Consider the following 24,044-nt stretch of genomic DNA (forward strand, 5'->3'; position numbering starts at 1 on the left):
GCCGCCCCCTTGGGGATCCAGGGGTGAGAAGAAAGCTGTATAGAGATATGACCGTCTGTCTTGCTCTGTGTGGCTGCCCACTTCAGAAAATGGGAAGGTCCCTTCTAGCAGGGTGTGTGTGTGTGTGTGTGTGTGTGTGTGTGTGTGTGTGTGTGTGTGTTTGTTTCACACTGCCAGTCAATGCTGTGAGTTTTGTCACAAAATATTAGTGTTCACTTATTCTCAGAACCATTTTTATTCCTTCAGCATGGTTAAAAACTTACTCAAGATTAAATGATTATTTTCAGGTCCCTAGGTATTTAGGAAATTGTCTTACTGGGATTTTTTTCCCTTTAACTCCCTTAGAGACAAAGAAAAGGATCTTCAAGAGAAGATAAGGAAGCATATAAACTCAATAACTGATTGATTTCTTGGGAAGCTTTTATCTCCTTGTCCATTGATAAAGTTTCTTTAGGTAATTTGCTTTACTACGGCTCAATAAATTAAACCAGGTACTTGAAGCAAACAACCAAACGAAAAAAGATCTTTAACTCTGTTTTGAATTAGAATTACATCATTATAATAAAACCATAATGATATTCTGGGATATAGCAAAGAATGAAAGTTGGGATGGATATAATATCAACATATGACGAAGCATATTCCATCAACTAACAATTCCAATTTGTGTAATCTTTTAAAAATTCTATTAATACTGATCAGAAAATATGTCACAATCTTGTGCTGGGTTTGACTTGGCAAAGACAACCATTAAACTACCAAAACATCTTTTTATCATTTATTTTGTCAATCTTCCAAAAGCCTAGACATTATCTTATCAGGAAAGGGGACCTCCTTTGGTCGCAATTCCCACCACTGTCCAGTGCTTTGGGAAAGCGGATGCTGAAATCCTAATTTTGAGGCCACCCTCTTTATGGACTTCATAATGGGATGCCCCCCCGCCAGGTTCCATCATCAGGGAGCAGGCACTTGAGTCTTGGAGAACTGAGACTCTCCAAGGAGACCTGCCCGTCAGCACACTCGCTCAGGGACCCAGGAGGAGCCATCTGACCCCCTCTGGGCTGCTGCCTGCTCAGCCACATGCTAGGCAACAGGATGCTGCATCCGTCCAGTTCTACAGTTCTGAGGATCCCTGCCCTGCACGATGGAGTTCCGGGTCCCCTCTATGCCCTTTGCCCTTTCCCCTGCCCTCACCCTGTCAGGGTGGGGCAGCAAACCTGGGCATGGCAGGAGGCATTATGTTTGAGAGATGCTGGTCTGCCCCCAGGATCCAGGATTCGATGCGGCTGGGGAAAGCTGAAAAGAGATCCAGGGAAGAGGGCTCAGAGCCCCCAGACACCCGAAAATAATCTGAGGGACAAGTGAGGCAGCATCCCCACCATCTTCTGGGTTCCAGTTAGACTCCTTATCAGCCAGGAAGAAGACCAGTTTCTGCTTGTTTTCCCCGACGGTGGATTATGCCTGCACAACCTTCCAGATATCGGGAGCGGTGGGGGGGAGGGTGGTGTGAAGGTCAGGAAGAAATCAGACCAATCTCCCTAAGTCACCATCAGCTAATTCAAACACACCTCAAATCAACAGAGTGTCGATTCCCAAACCAATTATACGGGATTTCCTGGGCACAAACTGAGTTCATTAGATACAAAGTATGAATAATCCATCATCTAATATGGAAATTTAGGCAGGGAACATCACTAATCAGATACCTAGAGCCTCAAGTCAGACATTAAAGGACCAACAAACCCACTCTAATTGCTGATCAAAACAGCAGGCAAGGGAAACTAATCAAAGTGACATGCCCGTTCGTGCCTTTCCTCTGGCTCCCAAGGAAATGTGTTCCGCGGAGGAGCAGGCCTGCCCCTCCCCACGTGCCTCCTGCCACCCCCACGCGTTCCGAGAGTCTCAACATGGAGAAGCCACCCCAGGTCCCTTCACAGCGGGTGAGTCACCGAGCACAAGCTGGCTTGCATGACTTTAGGCATAATGAGCATATTAAAAATGACTGCACAGTGCACACTACTGTGTATAAAATAGATAAACAACACGCTCTACTGTATAGCACAGGGAACTATATTCAATATCCTGTAATAAACCATAATGGAAAAGAATATGAAAAGAAGATATATATACGTACAACTGAATCACTTTGCTGTACAGCAGAAATTAACATAACATTGTAAACCAAGTATACGTCAATTAAAAAAAAAAGAGCGCACGACTAATTACAAGAAAACTAGAGAATGTGGTACCTGGATCTACATGAATCGCAGCGGAAGAAGTACCTATATTTATGAAAAGGAAGTACAAAACCTTAATTACGCTAAAGCCTATTTAAATAGAGCATGATGCTTGATAGGGGTTAGGACTTGCCTCTAGTGCTTTGAAGTATCCATGGACCTCAGAAAAGATCTAAGAAAGGGATAAAATACATGGAAACTCCCCCCCCACCCCCGTGTAATTAACTAGCTACAGACATCCTTGGGGGAAGGCTGGGACCAAACTGGGAAGGTGGCGGCTCAGTCTAAGATCTAAAAGTAGAGACACAAAGGCTCAAGAAATAAACGACAAAGAAACAGACTGAGAGGTGAGCTGCCCAAACCCGAGATCACGTCAGAAGCAGAGCACAAAGATAACAGTCACTGCAGAGAACAAGGCGAGGAGGAGAGGCTTTAGGAAAATGGAGCAAAGTGAGGTGGAAAAGAAAGAGTTGTAAAAACTAGAGAAAAAAATGATAGTGATGAAAGGTCAGAGTGGTCCAAGGAAGGCACAGTTACCCTCAAACTAAGAGAACAGAAAAAAAAATTCAAATGCATAGTTCAAGAAAGTTTTTCTGAAATAAAGCAAGATGCAAACTCACAGGCTGAAAGGTGCACTGTGGACCATGGAAATTTGAGAAGGACTGATCAGTGTCAAGACATATCATAGTGAAATTAATGGACTTGATCATTTAAAAACACCATTGACATAGGACCAAAACCATGTTGCCTTGTATCGGACAGGCTGGGCTAGGTTATGCTGTGGTAACAAACATCCCCCAAGTCTCAGTGGGTTAAGACAACAGAGGTTTATTTCTCATTCATGCCATGTGTCCATTGTGGGTACTTGTGGGTGAGTTATGGGGTCTCTGCCCATGGTAGGGACCCAGGCTGATGGTGCAGCCAACACTTATGATTTGCCAGTTACTGTGCCAGAGGGAAAGACAGCCCCGGAGAATCTCACACCACAGGTACACACTCGGCCTTGGAAAAGTGATCCACGTATGTTCCACTCATGTGGCTCCAGGCACCCAAAAGGGCACTAGGACTAGGTCTAGGGGAACTTGGAGAGTTAAAAATATTTTTAAACAACACTGATGACTACCACATACCAAAAAAGGGGAGAGCATTATGCCGATGTAAGATCTTTCTCTACAGCAATATTCGATGTCAAAAGAGAATGGCACACCATCTATAAACCCCTAGGGGGTAAATGTGCTCCTCAAAAATTCTATACCAGGGAGGTCATTATGGATAATACCTCCCAGTTCTGCTTAGGATGCAGACAGCTAAAAAGAGCATTCACCCCACCATTACAAAAAAAATAAGACACTGGACACTCTGCAAATTCACATCTTAAGTTGATCCCATCTGACAGCTAAGGTCGCAGGGCAACCAGCTAATCCAAATGCCAAGGAAAGACAGACACCTCTACGGAGAGATAGGAGGACGGGCTTACCTGGGGCCGATGCTGTCAAACAAGTTCTAGTGGAAAAGGTGGACCAGAGCATATAAGGAACTTAGCAGAGAGATGGAAGCTACATGTAAGAATCAAATGGAAATGCTAGAAATGAAAAGCACAGTCACAGAAACCACAGGGTCACCAGAAGACTCGACAGAGCTGAGGAAAGACTTACCATGTGGGGTTGATTTTGGGGAATGCAAGGCTGGTTCACCATTCAAAGAAAGACAAATATATGATATTGCTTATATGTGGAATCTAAAAAAAACGATACAGATAAACTCATATGCAAAAGAGAGATAAACTCACAGACATAGAAAGCAAACTTATGATTACCAAAAGGGAAGAGGGGGAGGGATAAATTAGGAGTTTGGGATTAACATATACACACTACTCTATATAAATTAGATAACCAACAAGGTCCTACTGTATAGCACAGGGGGCTATACTTAATATCTTGTAATAACCTATAATGGAAAATAATCTGAAAAAGAATAGATATAGATATATATGTATGTATAAGTAAATCACTTTGCTGTACACCTGAAACTAACATAATATTGTAAATCAACTATACTTCAATTAAAAAAAAAAACGTGATTCGCCGCATTAGCAGAATAAAGAAGACAAAGTATATGAACATCTAAGTAGACGCAGAAGGTACTTTGACAAGACCAACATCCACCATGATAAAAACTCTCAGAAAACTAGGAATAGTAGGCAACTTCCACAACCAGATAGTGTACATCTATAAAAAACTCAGAGCTAACAACACATGTAATCCCTAGAATCAGGAACAAGGCAAGCATGTACGCTCCCACTACCTCTATCTGACACTGCTGGAGATTCTAGTCAGTGCAATAGGCAAGGAAGAAGAATCAGAGGCAACCAGATGGGAAAAGAAGATGTAAGATGGCATCTTTCTGGTAATCAATAGCACATGATTGCCTCCATAGAAAATCCAAAAGCATCTATAAAAGAGCTACTAGAACTAGTAGGTAAGTTTAGCAAATCACAGGATACAAGCTCAGTCACAAAAATCAAATTTCTATATATAAATGAACAAAAGACAATTAAAAAAAAATTAAGTACCATTAAAAGAGCACCTGTACACATTAAATACTCTAAGCATACACATTATAAAATATGTTATGCTCTATATACTAAAGACTACACAACACTGATGGAAAAAAAGAAACACTGATGAAATCAAAGAAGACCTAAATAAGTGGAGAGCTAAACCATGAATATATCCGTTCTCTCCAAGTTGATGTGTACATTCAGTGCAATCTCAATCAAAATTCCAGCAGGATTTCTGCAGAAATTGAAATGTTGATTCCACAAGTTATATGGAAATACAAAGGAACTAGGATAACCAAGACAATTTTGGAAAACAAAAACAAAGTTAGAGGACAGCAGTAAACAAGCTCTTACTTCTAAGAGTCCCTTGTCTTCCTGATCTTGGATGAATCTCAGCTCCCCCCAGAGCCATTGCTCCCTTTCCAGGCCCTCGGCTGAGGGGCAGGGGCAGGCTGGTCACTGCTGCTCTTTTTTTAAATTTAATTTTTTATTTTATGCTGGAGTATACTTGATTTATAATGCTGTGTTCATTTCAGGTGTACAGCAAAGTGCTTCAGTTATACATATACATATATCCATTTGTTTTCAGGTTCTTTTCCCATATAGGTTATTACAGAATACTGCATAGGGTTCCCTGTGCTATACAGTAGGTCCTTGTTGATTATCTATTTCATCTATTTTATGATTATTTTATATATATAATGTTTATATGTTAATCCCAAAGTCCTAATTTATACCCCCCATCCCACATTTCCCCTTTGCTAACCATAGGTTTGTTTTCTATGTCTGTGAGTCTGTTTCTGTTTTGTAAAGAAGTTCAGTTGTATCATATTTTTAAAGATTCCACATATAAGTGATATCATATTATACTTGTCTTTCTCTGTCTGACTTACTCCACTCAGTATGATAATCTCTAGGTCTATCCATGTTGCTGCAAATGGCATTATTTCATTCCTTTTTATGGCTGAGTAATATTCCGTTGTATATATGTACCACATCTTCTTTATTCATTCACGTATCAATGGACATTTAGGTTGTTTCCATGTCTTGGCTATTGTAAATAGTGCTGCTATGAACATAGGGGTGCATGTATCTTTTCAAATTATGGTTTTCTCCAGATATATGCCCTAGGAGTGGGATTGCTCGGTCATATGGTAGTTCTATTTTTAGTTATTTAAGGAACCTCCATACTGTTCTCCATAGTGGCTGCACCAATTTACATCCCCCCAGCAGTGTAGGTTCCCTTTTCTCCACACCCTCTCCAGCACTTATTATGTATTGACTTTTTGATGATGGCCATTCTGACTGATATGAGGTGATACCTCATTGTAGTTTTGATTTGCATTTCTCTAATGATTAGTGATGTTGAGCATCTTTTCGTGTGCTTTTTGGCCACCTGTATGTCTTCTTTGGAGAAATGTGTATTTAGATCTTCTGCCCAGTTTTTGATGGGGTTGTTTGTTTTTTGATATTGAGCTGCATGAGCTGTGTGTATATTTTGGAAATTAATCCCTTGTTGGTCGCTTCGTTTGCAAACTGCTGCTCTTTCCACCTCAGTCATAAATCCTACCTCCTCTGGGCCTCACGCCACCAGCACTACCTCTACTTACATTTTGGAAACAAATTCATTGAGAAGTTTGGTGCAGTCTTTCTTTTCCTTCAACTCTTACCATTGTCCCAGGCAACGCGAACGTCCATGGGGATGAGCCATTCAATGAGGCTCCCAGCTTGGCTGGAACATCTTCAGTGTCCTTCACTCCATTCCATTCAAGCCGCCCTATCCCTCATGGCCTTCTCGTCAGGGCACCAGAACAGTGGACGAGGGTGGACAGCAAGCTCCCCCAGGCCCGGCTGCATTCTTGGAGGGAGCGTTGTTGACCCCACACCATCCTCACTGTTCAAGCCAAGGTCACCTCCTCAGGGGCTGGAGGGGGCCCCTGAGTGCAGCGTTAGGAACTCCAGGCCTTGGGGGAGCAGGCCAGATACCTCCAATCCATCCACCGGGGAGAGGGGTGTGACCTGATCACTTCACATCTGCACACCCAGGCAGTCTGCAGCATTGTAAGATGCCCTGGGGGCGTGCCAGCTTCTTCGGGGTGGGGGGGGTTGCACTGTCATTATAATGACCTATTGTCTTATGACGTTTTTTAAATATGGAAAGAAACAGTGCCTGGGCTGAGCAGAAGACTTAGGAGTAGGCAGAATGAGATCAGGGTGAGCATGGCCGACGCTGGTGGGATGACGCTGAGCACCCCCAGGAGCTATTAAGGTAGAAGCCGTGGCCATACTCAACGTGAGACAGCGAGGAACACCTTGTGACCAAGAGGATGGGCCCTTGATTGCTGCCTTCTGGCTTCCTCCAAGTCCCTGGATCTGTCGCTCTGGTGGGCTGCTGGGACCAATGAGCAGGGACCATCCTCCCGGTGAAACAGGGAGGTGCTGGGGGCCTCAGGCACAACCTCTATCTCTGTGGCCACTGCTCGTTTGCCAGCCAGCTTCCCAGGGCACTGGAGTTCACAGGGAGTTCCCCAGACCTGCTGGTTCACCACTGCCAGTATTTGAAATGACACCCATGGAGGACGAACCACAGGCCCCCGTTCCAGACGGCGACACTGCTCTCCATTCTCCCAGGTGCCAGCGTGGCTCTCTGGAGCCTCCAGATCCCCGCACACTGCAACCCTTGCACACGTATGTACTACAGGGCTCCCTGTATACCGTAAATACCATTTTACCACCCACCAAGAGCTGCTTGGACCGTAGCTGCATCTTTCAAAAAATGTTTAGCAGTTTAGTTTCAGGGAAAAGAGAAGAATTGGGTTCATTGTTCATACACGTTTTTAAGCGGCCAATGTTAATTTTCAGGAGTAGGAAAAACTTGTAGGAAGAAAAAGAAAGAAGTGATATAAACAATTTTCCATGTCATTAAAGAGAAATCAGATGCTGTACATAAGAATAGATTGCCATGGGAGACTATAAAATTTCTTGCTCCAAATATCTTTAAAAAGGCGAAATAAGTACCCATCTGTTCCCTGATGATGGAATAGCAAAAATGTTGTCTCAGCCATAAAAAAGAACAAAATAATGCTATTTGCAGCAACATGGAGGGACCTAGAGATTATCATACTAAGTGAAATAAGTCAGAAAGACAAATATCGTATGATCTCACTTATATGTGGAATCTAAAATATGACACAGATGAACCTATCTACAAAACAGAAACAGACTCACAGGCATAAAGAACAGACTGGTGGTTGCCTAGGGGGAGGAGGGTGGAAGAGGGAAGGATTGGGAGTTTGGGGTTATCAGAGGTGAACCCTAAACTCCCAATCCTTATATATAGGATGGATAAACAACAAGGTCCTACTGTATAGCACAGAGAACTATATCCAATTTCCTGGGATAAACCATAATGGAAAAGAATATAGTAAAAGAATGTATGTATAACTGAGCCACTTTGCTGTACAGCAGTAATTAACACAACATTGTAAATCAACTATACTTCAGTTAAAACAATGTTGGAGGGACTTCCCTGGTGGCACAGTGGTGCATCCACCTGCCAGTGCAGGGGACACAGGTTCGAGCCCTGGTCCGGGAAGATCCCAGATGCCACGGAACAACTAAGCCCATGTGGCACAACTACTGAGCCTGAGCTCTAGAGCCCACACACCACAGCTACGGAGCCCGCGAGCCAAAACTACTGAGCCCACGAGCCACAACTACTGAAGCCCGTGTGCCTAGAGCCCGAGCTCCGCAACAAGAGAAGCCACCACAGTGAGAAGCTCAAGCACCGCCACAAAGAGTAGCTCCCACTCGCAGCAACTAGAGAAAGCCTGCATGCAGCAACAAAGACCCAGAGCAGCCAAAAGTAAATAAATTTTAAAAAAATGTTGGAAAAGCAGTGGCACGCGTCACATCCACATCTGCAACAACCTCTTTTAACACATTCAGCCCTGCTTCACAGATGTGGGAGTCAGAGAGTGAAATGGTGGAAATGGAAAACCCAGAAAGTGAAACCTTTAAAGTGGAAATCTCTAATGGTTTAAAACGCTCTCTGGAAAGATACTCCCTGCTGCATGTGACCCAGCTGGATGAACTAAGAACTGAAAGGAACGCAGTTAATAAAACCTTCCCATGAGATGTTGAGACGTCGCAAGGATGGGATGGGAGGTGGAAGCAGTGGAGCCTGGGTCACCTTTAAGGTCAGCCGCACGGTGTTGCAGTCCTCCCTCAGCGGGTTCAGCTTCAGTGTCTCTCCAAGGTTGCTGCAGCCCGAGGACTGATGCTGCATCTCACAGCAGACACACACCTCGACGCTGTCGAACTTAATCTAGACAGGAGTACACAGAGCTCACGGTTAAAACCGGGCACGTGCTTGAGCTACACACATGCTTAAGAACACCATGTGACAAGCATCTCATCTCGTTTTCTTTAAACAATAAAGCCAAGACGATTTTTTTAATAGAAAAAAGACATCAGAAACACTATTAGGAATTATTTAAAATTTCTATTTTAAAAGCAATTAATAAAAAAATAAATTTGAAGAAACCTAAGTTATGAAGTTACAGAAAATTACATGAAGTTGAGCATGGAGACATTATCACATGTCTGTGATAACATACACTCTGTTCCCACGGTCAGCAGCTCCTGTCTCCCTTCATGGCCTAGCAAACTCCTACTCATCCGTCAAGACCCAACTCCAGCGCCATCCCTGAGGCCTTGTCTGGTTTCCCTCTCGGGAGCTGCTTGCTTCTCCCCTGCTGAAGACTCACTTTTTCAGCAGCAGAGACTCGTGTCTGTGTGCCCCCGAGGGCAGCTGCCACATCTTAACCATTACAATGTTCACAATGCCCAGGAGGTGTGGGCCTTCAATAAGAGCTGAATGAATAAAAACACCTGGGAAAATGAAAGACTATGGAAAGAAAAAATGCAGTTCAAGTGTTTTTAAAAGCCTGGACCCCAGGAGGAGAGCCACAGAGCACACCTGAGCCGGACCTGCAGCTTGAAGTGGACCTGCCCTGACCTGGCTGCAGGAATGAGAGAGAAATCACTACACTGCACACACACACAGTTGTCCCCACCCATCTCCAGTCCTGGTCGGGTTGTCACACACGCACCCAACTGTTCACAGCCTTGGGCTTCTGGAAAAGTGAACTAAAAGAGGGACAGCCATAGGTCAAGGGCATCGTCCATGGCCAAATTTTCATCTATTTTAAACCTCTAGATAGTTTATCCTTTACCTATTTTATGCCTCATCTTTGCTCTTTTCATTCAGTCTTTTCAAATAATTTATAAATCACTACACGTGTGAGTGAGCGGGGGGGACCTCGTGTGTCCAGGACTGCTCGTTAGCGATTCTCCAAATCTGCGCGCAGGCCTCGGGGGCAGGGCGGGAGGCAGGGGGAGGAGGGCGGTGTCCGCACAAACCACTGTCCCCTGCCACAGCCACCCACCTACGGCAGGAGGGGCTGCGAAAGCTGCCTATAGAGATGCTCATGCTTTTAGAGATGTCTCCAGGCTCCAGGGCTGAAGCCCGGCTAAAGAAGCCGTACAACACTCCGGGAAATAGTGCAGCCCACACCTGACCCCGCACCCAACCCTGGAGGTCCACAGGGCCCGCTGCCCACCAGTGTCAGGGCCGCCGTTGGTAGAGAGGCATGGGCCAGACCAAGGTGAACGGCCGTGGCTCTCTGGCCACTGAAATCTCCATGGTCATGTCATTGGCAATGTTTATTTCTGGTCTCAAAAAACTGGAAAACAAGGGTTATGATTCTCGAGGCCAAGTTTTAAAAGGTAACGAGGGAAAAGGTAAAACTGTTAAAAGGTAAAATAAAGGTTAAAAAAAAAGGTCAAAGTTCACACCAGGTGCCCGTGCCCATTGGGGGTTCTGAGGTCCCCAGCCTTGGGTGCCGGGTGGACCCTGGCCATCAGAGCCGGGCATGTGCTCAGGGAGAAGACCACTCTGCCTCAGAGCATACTGGACCTGAGGTGCATGGGAGGGGAGCTGGGGCGGCACCACCCAGAACGGAGGCCGGAGGGAGGCTGGTGGACAGGCTCTCTCCTGGTCAAACTCTGCCCAGGCTCCCGCGAGCCCTCTTCCCCACAAGGCCTCAACCATGGCCTATAAGGCCTGAAAACACAAACAAGCTCTAACAGCTCAAGGCAACATCCCTACAGGACTTGACCCCCCCAGAAGTGCCTGCCTGAGAAAGCCCAAGGCTGCCAGGAGAACTGGCTGCTTTTTCCAGCCTCGGGAGAGGGCCCATGTCCCAGCCTGTGTGGGAGGGGAGCCTGTCTCCGGTGACTGCCAGCAGCTGGCACAGACAGCGGGCATCTTCGCATGGACCCTGCTAACCCGTTGTGATTTTCCACTTCCCTGACTCTACTGAGGCCCCACTCCCCCCCACCCCCACTCCCTCATCCTTCCTTTAACACGCCTGGTCACCTCTGTGCAAACTGAAGTCGAGTTCAAGCACACACTCGACTCTCCTCCCAACTGCCACATTCTACTTCTAATGAAAACCTGTCCTCACCACTTTGAGGTAGAGCTCTGTCCATCTTTGACAAGGCCCAGCTCTGGGGAGCTGAGGCTACTGATTTCCCCCCCTGAGGCAGCCCGGGGCAGGGGCCTCTTCTTGGCCTTCTCCCGAGGTGTCTTACACACCCGCCCTCAGCCCACTGTTTAAGGCACTGAGATTTACAACAAGAGTGAACAGGAAACAAAATTGCTGAAATCCCTGTATGGAACTTTATTTCTGGTTCTCTTTGCTAGAAAATATTTATTCTGGAATTGGAGGCCTAACTACATAAAATTTCTAGGGGTTGATTTATTTCTCATCTGAAGCAGGATTAAGACAGTATGGGAAGGGGCGGGCTATGGGGACAGAGACGGTATTGGAGTGACAGGGAACCATGGGCTCCCAGTGGCCTGCAGAGCCTGGGGACAGCTGTGAGATGGATGAGAACATTTCAGAGGCCAGGTTGTGTGCACGACTTTCACTCCCTCCTGTATAATGTCAGTGTGCTCTATACAGGCAATGATGTGGTTTCCAGTACCCACATGTTTACCCAAACTACCTTTGCCTGAACAATAGAGAGATGGAGGCAGAAAACCATACAAATAGATGGAGAGATATACCCTGTTCTTGGATTGGAAGAATCAACATTGTGAAAATGACTATACTACCCAAGACAATCTACAGATTCAATGCAATCCCTATCAAATTACCAATGACAGTTTTCACAGAACTAGAACAAAAAAATTTTTTAATTTGTATGGAAACACAAATGACCTCAAATAGCAAGAACAATCTTGAGAATGAAAAACGGTGGTGGAAGAATCAGGCTCCCTGACTTCAGACTATACTACAAAGCTACAGTCATCAAAACAGTATGTTACTGGCACAAAAGCAGAAATACAGATCAATGAAATAGGATAGAAAGCCCAGAAATAAACCCACGCACCTATGGTCAACTAATCTACGACAAAGGAGGCAAGAATATACAATGGAGAAAGGACAGCCTCTTCAATAAGTGGTGCTGGGAAAACTGGACAGCTACATGTAAAAGAATGAAATTAGAACATTCTCTAACACCATACACAAAAATAAACTCAAAATGGATTAAAGACCTAAATGTAAATCAGATACTATAAACCTCCTAGAGGAAAACATAGGCAGAACGCTCTTTGACACGAATCGTAGCAATATTTTTTTGGATCCATCTCCTAGAGTAATGGAAATAAAAACAAAAATAAACAAATAGGACCTAATTAAACATATATGTTCTTTAAAGCATTTTTATCATGGATTATAAATGAATACATGAAGGTCCAAACAATAAAACTGTGAGAAGGTAAGATAGGAGACTATCTTCATGACCCTGGGATAGGGAAACACTTCTTAAACATGGCTCAAAATGTGTTAAGAATAAACAAATGACTCATGTGTTTGACTATTTGTAATTAAAATTTTTTTCATCAAACAATACCCATAAGAGAGTAAAAATAGGAGATTTTGCATCACATGTGACAGATGACTTATATCCAAAACAAACAAAAAGCTCTGTCTTAAATATTCAGAAAAAGACAAACAACCCCTATGAAACATGCGATATTGAGCCCCACCACAATAGTACTCTGAGAAACAGAAATCAAAATAAAGTGAGATGTCATTACATCCCCATCAGAATCGCTAAAACTGAAGAATAATGACAATAGACAATACCAAGTGAGGATAAGGATGTGAAGCAACAGGAATGCATACACTTCTGTGGGGTGTGAATTGAGACAGAAATGTTGGAAAACAGCTTGGCATTATCTACTTAAGTTAAAGATTGCGCCTCAATCTAACATAATACCCAACAGATATTTCCATCCTAGGACTATATCCAACAGATATGCATGCAATGGTTACAAAAAACATGTACTGGAAAGTTCATAGCAACATTACTTAAAACAGCTTCACACAGGAAAGAGCTCAAGGTCCATCAAATGCAGAATGGATGAATAAACTGTTTTATATTCATACCATGCAATACTATAAAGCAATGAACATAAATACAGCAACATGCCACACGAGTATACCGCACAGCATGCCAGATAAAAAAGAAATACTTCTACTGAAACGAAGTTCAAAAAACCAGACAAGGGCTTTCCTGGTGGCGCAGTGGTTGAGAGTCCGCCTGCCGATGCAGGGGACACGGGTTCGTGCCCCGGTCCGGGAAGATCCCACATGCCGCGGAGCGGCTAGGCCCGTGAGCCATGGCCGCTGAGCCTGCGCGTCCGGAGCCTGTGCTCCGCGGTGGGAGAGGCCACAACAGTGAGAGGCCCGCCTACCGCAAAAAAACAAAAACAAAAACACAAAATTAAACTATAGTGTTCAGAGGTGCATGCATAGCTGGTACAATTGTTTAGAAAATTAAAGATGTGAATATCATAAAGATTAGCATAGTGATTATCTTTGGGGGGGTGGAGAGGCAGTGAACTGGGAGTACATAAGGAGGGCTTTGGGATGCTGGGGACACTTTATTTCTAGACTTCAGTGGAGGTCACATGGTTATTTGATTCTTGATGAATTGCTAAGCTACATATTTTTGTTTTGTGCACTTTCCTATATGTGTTTTGTGTTTCTCAATAGAAAAAGTTAAAAACGGATGGGCTTGCTTGAAAGTAAATGAAATGTAAAACTTAAATTAGGAAAAGAATGAAAACAAAATAATAGAAGACAGAAAAAAAGAAATTTAACAAACATAAAAAGTGAAACTAATGGAATAGAAATAAAGGTATTAGGACGAATAAAGCCTAATGATGATTCTTGAACAGACCAAAAAAAAATAATAATAATGCAAATCCTTGGTAGGATTGATTTTTGAAAAAGAAAGCCAAAGTAAACAACACTAGGAATGAGAAAGGAGATTTAACTATAAATATAGTAGAGATTAAAAGAATATGGGCAGCTCTACAGCCATAAATTTGAAATCTAGAGGACATGGATAATTTCCTAGCAAAATAAAACTATGATACTGAGTCCATAAGATGCAGTAAACATAAAGATCAATAACCATAAGAGATTGGAAAGTCCAATATGGCATTTCAGGCTGAGTTCACTCTGACCTTTAATGAAAAGATAATTCCTACATTTTAAAACAATTTCAGACCAAGAGACAAGGAAGAAAACACCACAGTTACCTTATAAAGCTAGCAAAGCCTCACCAGCAATTCTGAAAAGAAAAAACAAAAGCTCCCCACCCCCACTAACAAACCAAAAGGCCAATTTCTCCTTTCAATTAAAAAAAAAAAACCCCCACAAATATTCTAAGCAAAAAACTGGCTAATTGAATCCAATGCTATATTAAAGGAATTCTATTTCATGGCTGTATTAAAAAGGAATCTTGAATGAGAACTATACAACCCAAGTCAAAATGCCTTAAACAAGAAAGGGAATTTGTAGATTCATAAAACCAAAACCAGAGTCCAAGGTTTGGAACTCAGGTATGGTGGCAGCCAGGTACTGAAATGGTCTCAGTGCTGTCTTTCTCAGTCTCTGGCTACCCTTTCCTTAGGGTTGGCTCTGTACTCAGAGAGCATCTCCTGAAAACACGTCCAGAACCTGGAAGCTTAGCAGCCTCACTGGTCAATGTGTGCATTCCGATTGCTGCAGCCCCAGGCCTGGCTGGCCACATAGCAAAGGGAGAAGTAAAACTTTGTTCTGTTAAACATTTTGTATTTACTTGTTTCCAAAGCCTAGGTTACCCTGAAAAATACCCAAGGTTCATTTTAGAAACAGAATTCTAGAACAGTGGTAAATCTATTAAGAAAATTTGTTCCATCAACAAATCAAAAGAGAAAAATCATGCGATCCTATAAATAAATATCATAAGACCACTGCATAAAATTTAGCAGGCGTTCGTAATAAAAACTGTAAGTCAATTAAGAATATGAGAAAACAACTTAAGTTTGACAAGGCTTTTATCAAGCAAATGTCAAAAGCAAACATCATTTGAACTGGAGAAATACTGGAGGCAATGCCACAAAGATCAGGAATGAGACAGTTATCCACACCCATGACCACAATTCTACACAATTGTTTTAGAAACTCTAGCTAATTTAATAAAATAAGAAAATACTGTAAGCTGTGTAAATATTGGAGAAGATGGAATTATCTTTCTTCTCAAATGTGGTTGAATATCTAAAAGAATCTAAGAGACTATAGTAAAAATGACGGGAATTAAAGAGTATTTGTTACATTGGTTATAATAAATATGATACTAGTAACAACCAATTAAAAAAAGAAAAAAATATTCTATTCAAAGTAATAACAAATATAAGATACTTAGAAATTAAACACGACAATTTAATGACCTATGTGAAGCTATGTATAAAATGCTATTAAATGGCAAAAACTCAGGTACAGGAGATGTGGGTCATTTTATCTGGCTGCCCGCTACCACTGAGCCTTCCTCCCAGTTTGAGGAATCTCTTCGTTCCGAGTCTTCCACTTTTACCAGAAAGGCTTCCCCAGGCGGCCTTGCGGCGAGAGAGCAGGCAGACGCCCCAGGCTCCCCCCCATGGGACATGAAAAGCCTGCAGGAAACTCTAGGTGGGAGCTTGGGATGCAAAGAGGCTTGCACTGAACCGGCTCCACTCTGGCCCTGCAAGTAGCAGACATGTGCTCCTTCCAGAGGGCAGGATCTGGGGTTCTGGGGGCAGCGTCCAGAGCCCACAGTCAGCGGGGTCAGCCACAAGCCCAGGGGTGATGACAGGGTCCCCCTCACAGCAAGCAGTTCCTTGGTGTGATTTTGGACATCACTCCTTTCCTGGCGTTGTAGTCCCCAAACTTGATTTCTGGCCATTCTGGAGACTCTGAGCTATTGAGGGTCCTATAATAATTCCTTCAGGAGGAAAATAGCTCAAGTTGGTTTCTTCACAACTTAGAACCCGGACTGATACATATGGCCTGAATCCGTGGAGAGCACAATCGGCTCCCAAGTAGAAATCTGTGACATCCTGAAAATGCTGGTCCTTCCCAGGGACGCACAGGTGCGGGAGTACCCAAGCAGAGTCCCAGTGGAGTGGATAGAACTGGGCAAAAGTATTTTAAAGACTATTTGGAATAATAAATGTGCAAGAATTATCCCCCCCAAACCGGAAAAGAATGATAGGAGGAGTGGATGCCTTAACAGACATTAAATTAATTATCCAGATGCTATTATCAAAACACTAAGGTAACAGCTTAAAAATAGACTAAGAGGGCTTCCCTGGTGGCACAGTGGTTGAGAGTCCACCTGCCGATGCAGGGGACGCAGGTTCGTGCCCCGGTCCAGGAAGATCCCACATGTCCCACACGCCGCGGAGTGGCTGGGCCCGTGAGCCGTGGCCGCTGAGCCTGCCCGGAGCCTGTGCTCTGCAACGGGAGAGGCCACACCAGTGAGAGGCCCGCGAAGCCCAAAAAAAAAAAAAATAGACTAAGAGTTTGATAGGATAGAATAGTTTCAGAAATTAGACTGATAATCTACAGGAATCCAGTATATGAGAAGCATTTCAATGCAGTAGGAAAAAGATAGTTTGCTAATAAAGGGTGCTGGCATAATAGGTTGTTCATCTACAGTTGTCTCAAAAACATAAAAAGATAATTTTTTTTTGTTTTTATTGATGTAGAGTTGATTTACGTTATGTTAATTTCTGTTGTACAGCAAAGTGGCTCAGTTACACATATATATTCTTTTTCATATTCTTTTCCATTATGGTTTATCACAGGATATTGACTATAGCTCCAGTGCTATACAGTAGGACCTTGTTGTTTATCCATCCTATATATAAGAGCTTGCATCTGCTAACCCCAAACTCCCAATCCATTCCTCCCCTGGCCCCCTCCCACCTGGCAACCACCAGTCTGTTATCTATGAGTCTGTTTTGTTGATATGCTCATTTGTGCTCTATTTTAGATTCCACATATAAGTGGTATCATATGATATTGTCTTTCTCCTTCTGACTTATTTCACTTAGTAAGATAATCTCTAGGTCCATCCATATTGCTGCAAATGGCATTATTTCATTCTTTTTTATGGCTAATATTCCATTGTATATATGTACCACTGGATATATATATATCTTCTTTATCCATTCATCTGTCGATGGACATTTAGGTTGTTTCCATGTCTTGGCTATTGTAAACAGTGCTGCTATGAATACTGGGGTACATATATCTCTTCAAATTATAGTTTTCTCTGGATATATGCCCAGGAGTGGGATTGCTGGATCATATGGCAACTCTCTTTTTAGTTTTTTGAGGACCCTCCATACTGTTCTCCATAGTGGCTGCACCAATTTACATTCCCACCAACCATGTGGGAGGGTTCCCTTTTCTCCACACCCTCTCCAGCATTTATTATTTGTAGACTTTTTGATGATAGCTATTCTGCCCGGTGTTAGATGATACCTCATTGTAGTTTTGATTAGCATTTCTCTAACAATTAGTTACATTGAGAATATTTTCATGTGCCTGTTGGCCATCTGTATGTCTTTAGAGATAAAATATATTTGACTGATCATCTAAATTAAAACAATAAAAATACAGGAATATATAAAAGAATGGTTGCAGAAACATGGATGTGTGGAGTCCTTTGAAAAGCAAATCAAGAGTCTCAGAATCTGTGAAGTCTCAAAACAAAAGACAGACCCGGACAAAGCATGGGGGACAACTGGCCAATGAGGCCTGGGGCCGAACAGTCAGAACACACACGTTTCCCACTGAGGCCCCCAAGCTTCTAGGCTGTGGGTCTGGAGCTCCCGGATATATTTTCAGGAGATGGGCGAAGAGTTAATATCCCTAACAGCATTAGGAATGAGAAAGGGGACATAAATACAAGAGCAGGGGGGATTAAAAATGAGAAGAAAATGCTGGGACTAACTGTGCCAGTAAATCTGAATACCTAGAAAAAATACAGGTGACCCTTGAACACTGCGGGGGTTTGGGGTGACGACCTCTGTGCAGCCCCAAATCCGTGTATAACTTTATGGTCGTCACCCCCGATTCTGGGCAGCCTTCTCTGCCACTCCGGAGGGACTGAACCCCCCTGAAACTCAAGTTTCCTGCTCCCCATGCACATTTCTCCCAGAGCACTGGTCCTCCTGCAGGGCACTTTACTCAACTGTCACCCCAACAAAGTGACAGGGCACAGTCCCAGGACAAGGGCTGCCTTTTCCCTCTGCATCCCCCGGGGCTACGCAGGGCCTGCATGGGGTGGCTGCTCCCAGCCAGCTCGGAAATAAACCGATAGATGAAGAACGATACGAAGGAAGATGGATGCAAAAGTGTCACTTTGGTTAATCCCATTGGCTCTTAAAGGCTTCAAGGAGGTTTTGTAATCATTATGTTTTCTATTTTCTGTATTTTGTGATGCTTTGACATCTTGGAGCCTTGTTCATCCTGGAGGGAGTGCCTTTCCAGGGCTGGCTAGTTCCTGGATAGGGAACAGCTGGCCTAGGAGCCTGCCTTTCATGTGAACTGCAAATCCAGCACCCACACCCCAGCCACCTCCTTTATCTCTCACACTCCAAGCCAGTAGTCCCCCACCCTAAACACCCCAGGGCCAGGGACCTAACAACTAGGGACAACCCTCAGGCCCGAGTCTGCTGGCTCTATTCAAACCAGCCGATCCTAAGCTTGCTCTGAGCACCTACCCTGCCTCCCCCATTCCTTCCATGAAAACCACAATAAAGGCTCATGCCCATACCTTCCCTTTGCTCCGTCTGCCTCCTGACTGGCCCTGGTGCTTCCCCGTGTGGCCCTGCCTGGCCTGGGCTGCCCCCTCTTCTTAGAAACTGTGAATAACACACTCTTCTTTCAAGGCAGCTGTTTCCGTGTCTGTCATCCGGCCGTACCTGGTTAAAACAAATCCTGGGTATATTCCAAAACAGGCTTGCAACTTAAAGCATGATAAATCCTTCTCCAACCACCTGTTACCCTAATTCATCTCATCCTTGAGTATATTTTCAATAAACACCTGTACTTCAAATGTATTAATGCATATCCTAGAGTGAATCTCGGGGGTATGGAATACGTACCAAGCATTACTCCTAACACTCAAGATCACAGAATGTAATAGAAAATGTTCTTCTGTAAAATATGCAGTTATTCAAATTTCTCCATCACAATGGGAAGAGTAAAAATCAACGTATTTCTCCAGTCTTTCCCTCAGATGACTTCTGCATTTCGCTTTTATCACTATAGTTTGTTCTGTAGTAAAATGGCAGACATACACACACCATCTGCAGGACAGTAAAGCTAACGCAGGGGTGTGCTGGGTGCAGATGCACCCGGCCGGATGAAGACCTCTGGGCGTGTGCTGTGACCGGAAACTCCAGCCAGGACGGGAGCAGGACAGGCAGCCCAGCTGCAAGCCTCCGTGTGATGGGAAGGCCACTCCTTGGCCCCAGCACCCTTGACCCTTCTGGTGTGCTGCCCGGCACCCCTCTGAACCCCCCCAACCCCCCGACTCGGGGCGAGTCCTGGGCATCTTGGGAGCGGAAGGCCAGGCTGATAAGTGCTAATCACTGGGCAGGGAGGCTGTCCCCAGACCTCTCAGCAGCCAGGCCCCAGCCCTTGGTCCACTGACTTTGAAGCTGTGTCTCACTTCGCCTCGGAACCCTTTATTCTGAGAAAAGGGGAAATAGAGCTTTGGTTACATAGAGACTGGACACCAGGTAGCCTGGAGGTCAGCCTGACTCCTGGCACTTACTGGGTGTTGTGGGCTGGGTGCTGGCACAGGGGCCCGGGTGTGTGATGCTCCAGCACTGCCCAGCCCGACACTAGAGGAGGAGGGTCCCAAGGCCAGGTTTGACCAGCTTTCCTCTCTGTGGCTTCAGGGAGGCCAGGGCCCCAAAAGTTCCCATTAGGCTTGTTCTTCGGAGTCTTTCCAAACTCATTACAATTTAAATTTCCACCTCTAAACTGACATTGCTTTTGTCCCTACGTTGCTTTCATTATGTTATTTCACTCTGTCAAGGAAGCCTGATGGTGATGACTGACCAATGTTTCTGAATTCCACTCTCTACATCACTAAAGTGCGTTAGGATATGGGCACGCTGCTGATGAAAGCAAAGAGCTGCTCCATTCTCTTTCATTGCACTTTGGAACGTGTATCACAGGGTCAATGCGAACATCCATTAACAAAATTCCCTTAAAACCCCAAATCTGTTGAGAATCTAGGGTTTTGTGTGTTTTTTTTTAATTGTGTGTGTGTATAAAACATTTAAGGAAAAAAGATATCTAATTCCAGAGATACAACTTTTATTATAGAAATCATAAAATTAAGCTTTTAAATCTTCCCTGACCTTTTAGGGAAAAAAACAGTACCTGCTTTTTATTTATATCATCAGATATTTTACCTTTATTTTGGTCTTCATTTTGTCAGAGTCTGTTTGCTAATTTAGCTGTTGCCTCTGCAACAGATGCTCAAATTATCTGTAGAATAATAAATGTAACAGAGGCATAGACTTTTAATGTTTCATCATGTGAGTGCCACTGCGAGAGAGACAGAGAGAGACAAAGACAAACAGAGACAGACAGAGAGACAGAGACAGAGGGACAGAGACACAGAGAGAGACAGAGATAGAGAGACAGAGAGAATCGGTCTAAAGAGTGTAGAATCTGAAGGTTGCCATTGTAACATTCCTGCCAGGGAGCCAGCGGTTATCTTCATAGGACACAGCAACAATTTCTACAGACTTGGGAGTTTTTACAAGACCTTTTTGTTCAAATGACACTCTCAAGGACGGCAGAAGTTGGTAAATTATGACTGTTCACATCAGCCTCCCTGTTGATCAGGGAAACGAGACGGCTGTTCTTGAGATGTCCCAGTCACAGGAGAGGCGTGGAACTGGTTGGATGCAGATGCCTCTTCTGGACCAGCGTGGGTGGGGCCTTCACCTCCTCCCTGCCTTTTGTTAATGATATAGAGTCATGTTTCTTTAGGCCAGACTCTGAAATGTCATTAGTTAGCACTGTAATCAAAGCAGAGCCCGACTTGGCTGGCGGAAATGGAGAAAGGGCTGGTTAACAGGAAAACTAGACGCATTTAGCATTTTTCTTCCAGAGAGACCCAAGCAGGGATGTGTTGCAGCAGCAGTGTTTGGAATAACAGAAACATCGCCAAGGACCTAAATGAGGTTCTGGGGTCAAGTTAACTTGGGAAATAGTGTCTTAGAAAATGAAATGGCCCCTCTCCTGCGTGGTTTCTCAGCCTGTAATCTTCCCCTGCCTGTTGCCACCCTCACGGGAGGGGACTAAGTTGCCGGACGCACAGGCTCAGCGGCCATGGCCCACGGGCCCAGCCGCTCCGCAGCATGTGGGATCTTCCCGGACCGGGGCACGAACCCGTATCCCCTGCATCGGCAGGCGGACTCTCAACCACTGCGCCACCAGGGAAGCCCTCCCCCTCCTTCTTTTTAAAATAACATCCATCATGTCTTCCACGCCGAACACTCCAAAGAGCCCACCGGGAGAACTGGGGAAGGAGGAATTGTGGGGGGCTGCTTCCCCTCCAGGCCCCCAGCTTTGGGGGGCGACTGCAGGGCTGCCGGCTCCCTCAGGTTCAGCAACCCCCCACCAAATCACTCTGTTTCCAGACACAAATGCCTGTCCACTAGTATTTGTTCATCCTAAAACATAACAAAGCCATCCACCAAGAAAGAAAGATTTTACTAGTTTACTAGCAAAAACTAGTAAACTGGTAAACCAGTTTACTAGTTTTCTCCTTTCCGAGAGGGGAGGTGCCCTACCCACCCCACCTTGCCCCGCCCTCCATCTTCTACAGCCGGACTCCTAGCTCGGCATCTCGGCGCCCACGCCTTTCTTCCTGGTGAGCCTGCTGCTCCGACAATGGGCATCTAGGGGCTCTGGGGGACGCAGACACCAGTGTGGCTGGTGCTCCCGTCAGGTGAGCCACTAACACCCTCAAGAACGGCCAGTTTCAATCACCACTTTTTCTTCTGGAGACGACACTTCTGGCGGATACTAGAGGCCCGCTAACTGTGACACTGGCCCAGTCAGCCCGGCTCAGCAGGTGCCTCTGGGGCCAGGGTGAGGGCTAGGGGACAGAGGGTCACCTGAGAGGCTGGCCTTGGACCCCCAGCTCCCTCCCCAGGCCTCCCCCACTTCGGCATCTCCGCAAGAGAAAGGCGGGTGCTCTGGGGAGGGTGAAGAAGAGGATTCATCACATCTGACACCGGCGCACTCCCAGCTCCCACCCTGCTCTGTCCCCCCGGACACACGCAGCCCCACTCAGAAGGCAAGAGAAAAACCCTACATGTGTGGATACCTGGGGGGGTCTCTCGAGGAGTGCCAGGTGATGTATGGGGGTCCACGTTGTCGGAAGAGATGACGTTAACCTCCCAGTTCTTGTTACATTTCCGTGAGCAGTCATGGGAGGCAGGGCAGCGAATCGACCCTGCCCACGGCTTTCACCCAAATCTACGTACACGGACGAGGCAACATTATACAGCGGGTAGCTGGAGACTGGAGAGATGCGAAGAGGTCCCGAAGTGGCCCAGCCATGAAGTCACATGGATGAAACCACCAGAGGACTTCCCGAGGCAGGTGTCAGGTCCAGCGGAGAGAAATCCCAGGGTCTGAGTCCTTCCCAGTCCCCGGAGACCAGAGGGACACTCAGCCTGGGCTGAGGCTGCCAGCTCTGCGCCCCACATGCCCCTGGGCTTCCATCTCTCAAACTCCGGTTACCCTCGGACCTGAAGCCCCCTTCCCCAGGGAGCTTCCCTGCATCACTCAGGCCCCAGCCCACCTGTCACCTGCTCAGAGAAGACTGGGCCACCTCGGCACATCTCCTTGCTCCTTTCCTTGTAGCCCTTCCTGTTACCTGACTCTCCTGTTGGCTCGTCTGTCACCCACCTCTCTGCCTAGAACATGAGCCACACACGGAATGCAGAGCCAGCACTTGTCTGACTTGTCATTGCCACATCCCTGGCACCCGGAACATTCCAGACGTGTGGCTCTGCCTCTGTGTGAAAATGTATCACCCAATGAATGCAAGTACACAGGACAGATAAGTATTTGTATGCAACCACCATTGGCTTACTGTAAACATATCAATTTTTATTTTGCTGAGCATGTCTTCTTTGCTAGGGAACTTTGTGGTTTGGAGTCAGGCTGCTGCGTTAGCCATGAAATCTGTTTACTGATGATAATGGCAAATTTACATGCAGGTGAATTAAAAAAGAATTGTGTTACTACAAAGGGAACAGTTCTGCGTCATCACAACAAACGACAAAGAACAGTCAGACGCTAACTTCCTTGTGAAGCCCAGAGAGGCCGACTATTCTTGACCCACGATTAGTAGAATAAAACCTACACCTTTCAGCAACAATGGAAACCTGGAAGGAGAGGGTGGCCGAGGAGACCCCGAGTGGGCCTGTGTACTTTCAGCTAAGTTTCCTTTCATCTTTAAAGCCAGGCGTTCCCAACAGCCCCAGCCAAAGGCTGTGTCCTCTCCTAATTTATTATTCATCACAGTGAAGCTGAATCAGGGTTGCCCTGGTTACGGTGGGGCTCCTCTGAGGGCTGTGGCTTCCTAATTAGTGTTGGCTTGGTTACTGGATGCTTTCCATTTGGAGATTAGAGGGCCGGTAATAAATGCAGCTGTAAGTATCAAGAAAAAATTCTAAGAGGCTCTGGAAAGAATGAGACAGTCATAAAATCAAGGTCCTCCTCCAAAATACACCATTGAGGATCTCC

The 24,044-nt window shown here is 45.1% G+C and overlaps 1 protein-coding gene across 2 annotated transcripts in view; it reads right to left on the minus strand.

Moving 5' to 3' along the window:
• The window catches only part of ENTREP2 (endosomal transmembrane epsin interactor 2), a 358,647-nt gene that overhangs the window by 57,001 nt on the left and 277,602 nt on the right, over window positions 1-24,044 (minus strand). For both annotated transcript variants that reach the window (XM_073801484.1, XM_073801483.1), the window contains exon 4: window positions 8,990-9,124. In XM_073801484.1, coding sequence (XP_073657585.1) covers window positions 8,990-9,124 — 135 coding nt within the window. The remainder of the gene's footprint in view (window positions 1-8,989; window positions 9,125-24,044) is intronic.

Source organism: Tursiops truncatus, chromosome 2 (genome assembly GCF_011762595.2).
Source record: "Tursiops truncatus isolate mTurTru1 chromosome 2, mTurTru1.mat.Y, whole genome shotgun sequence".
Lineage (NCBI taxonomy): Eukaryota > Metazoa > Chordata > Mammalia > Artiodactyla > Delphinidae > Tursiops > Tursiops truncatus.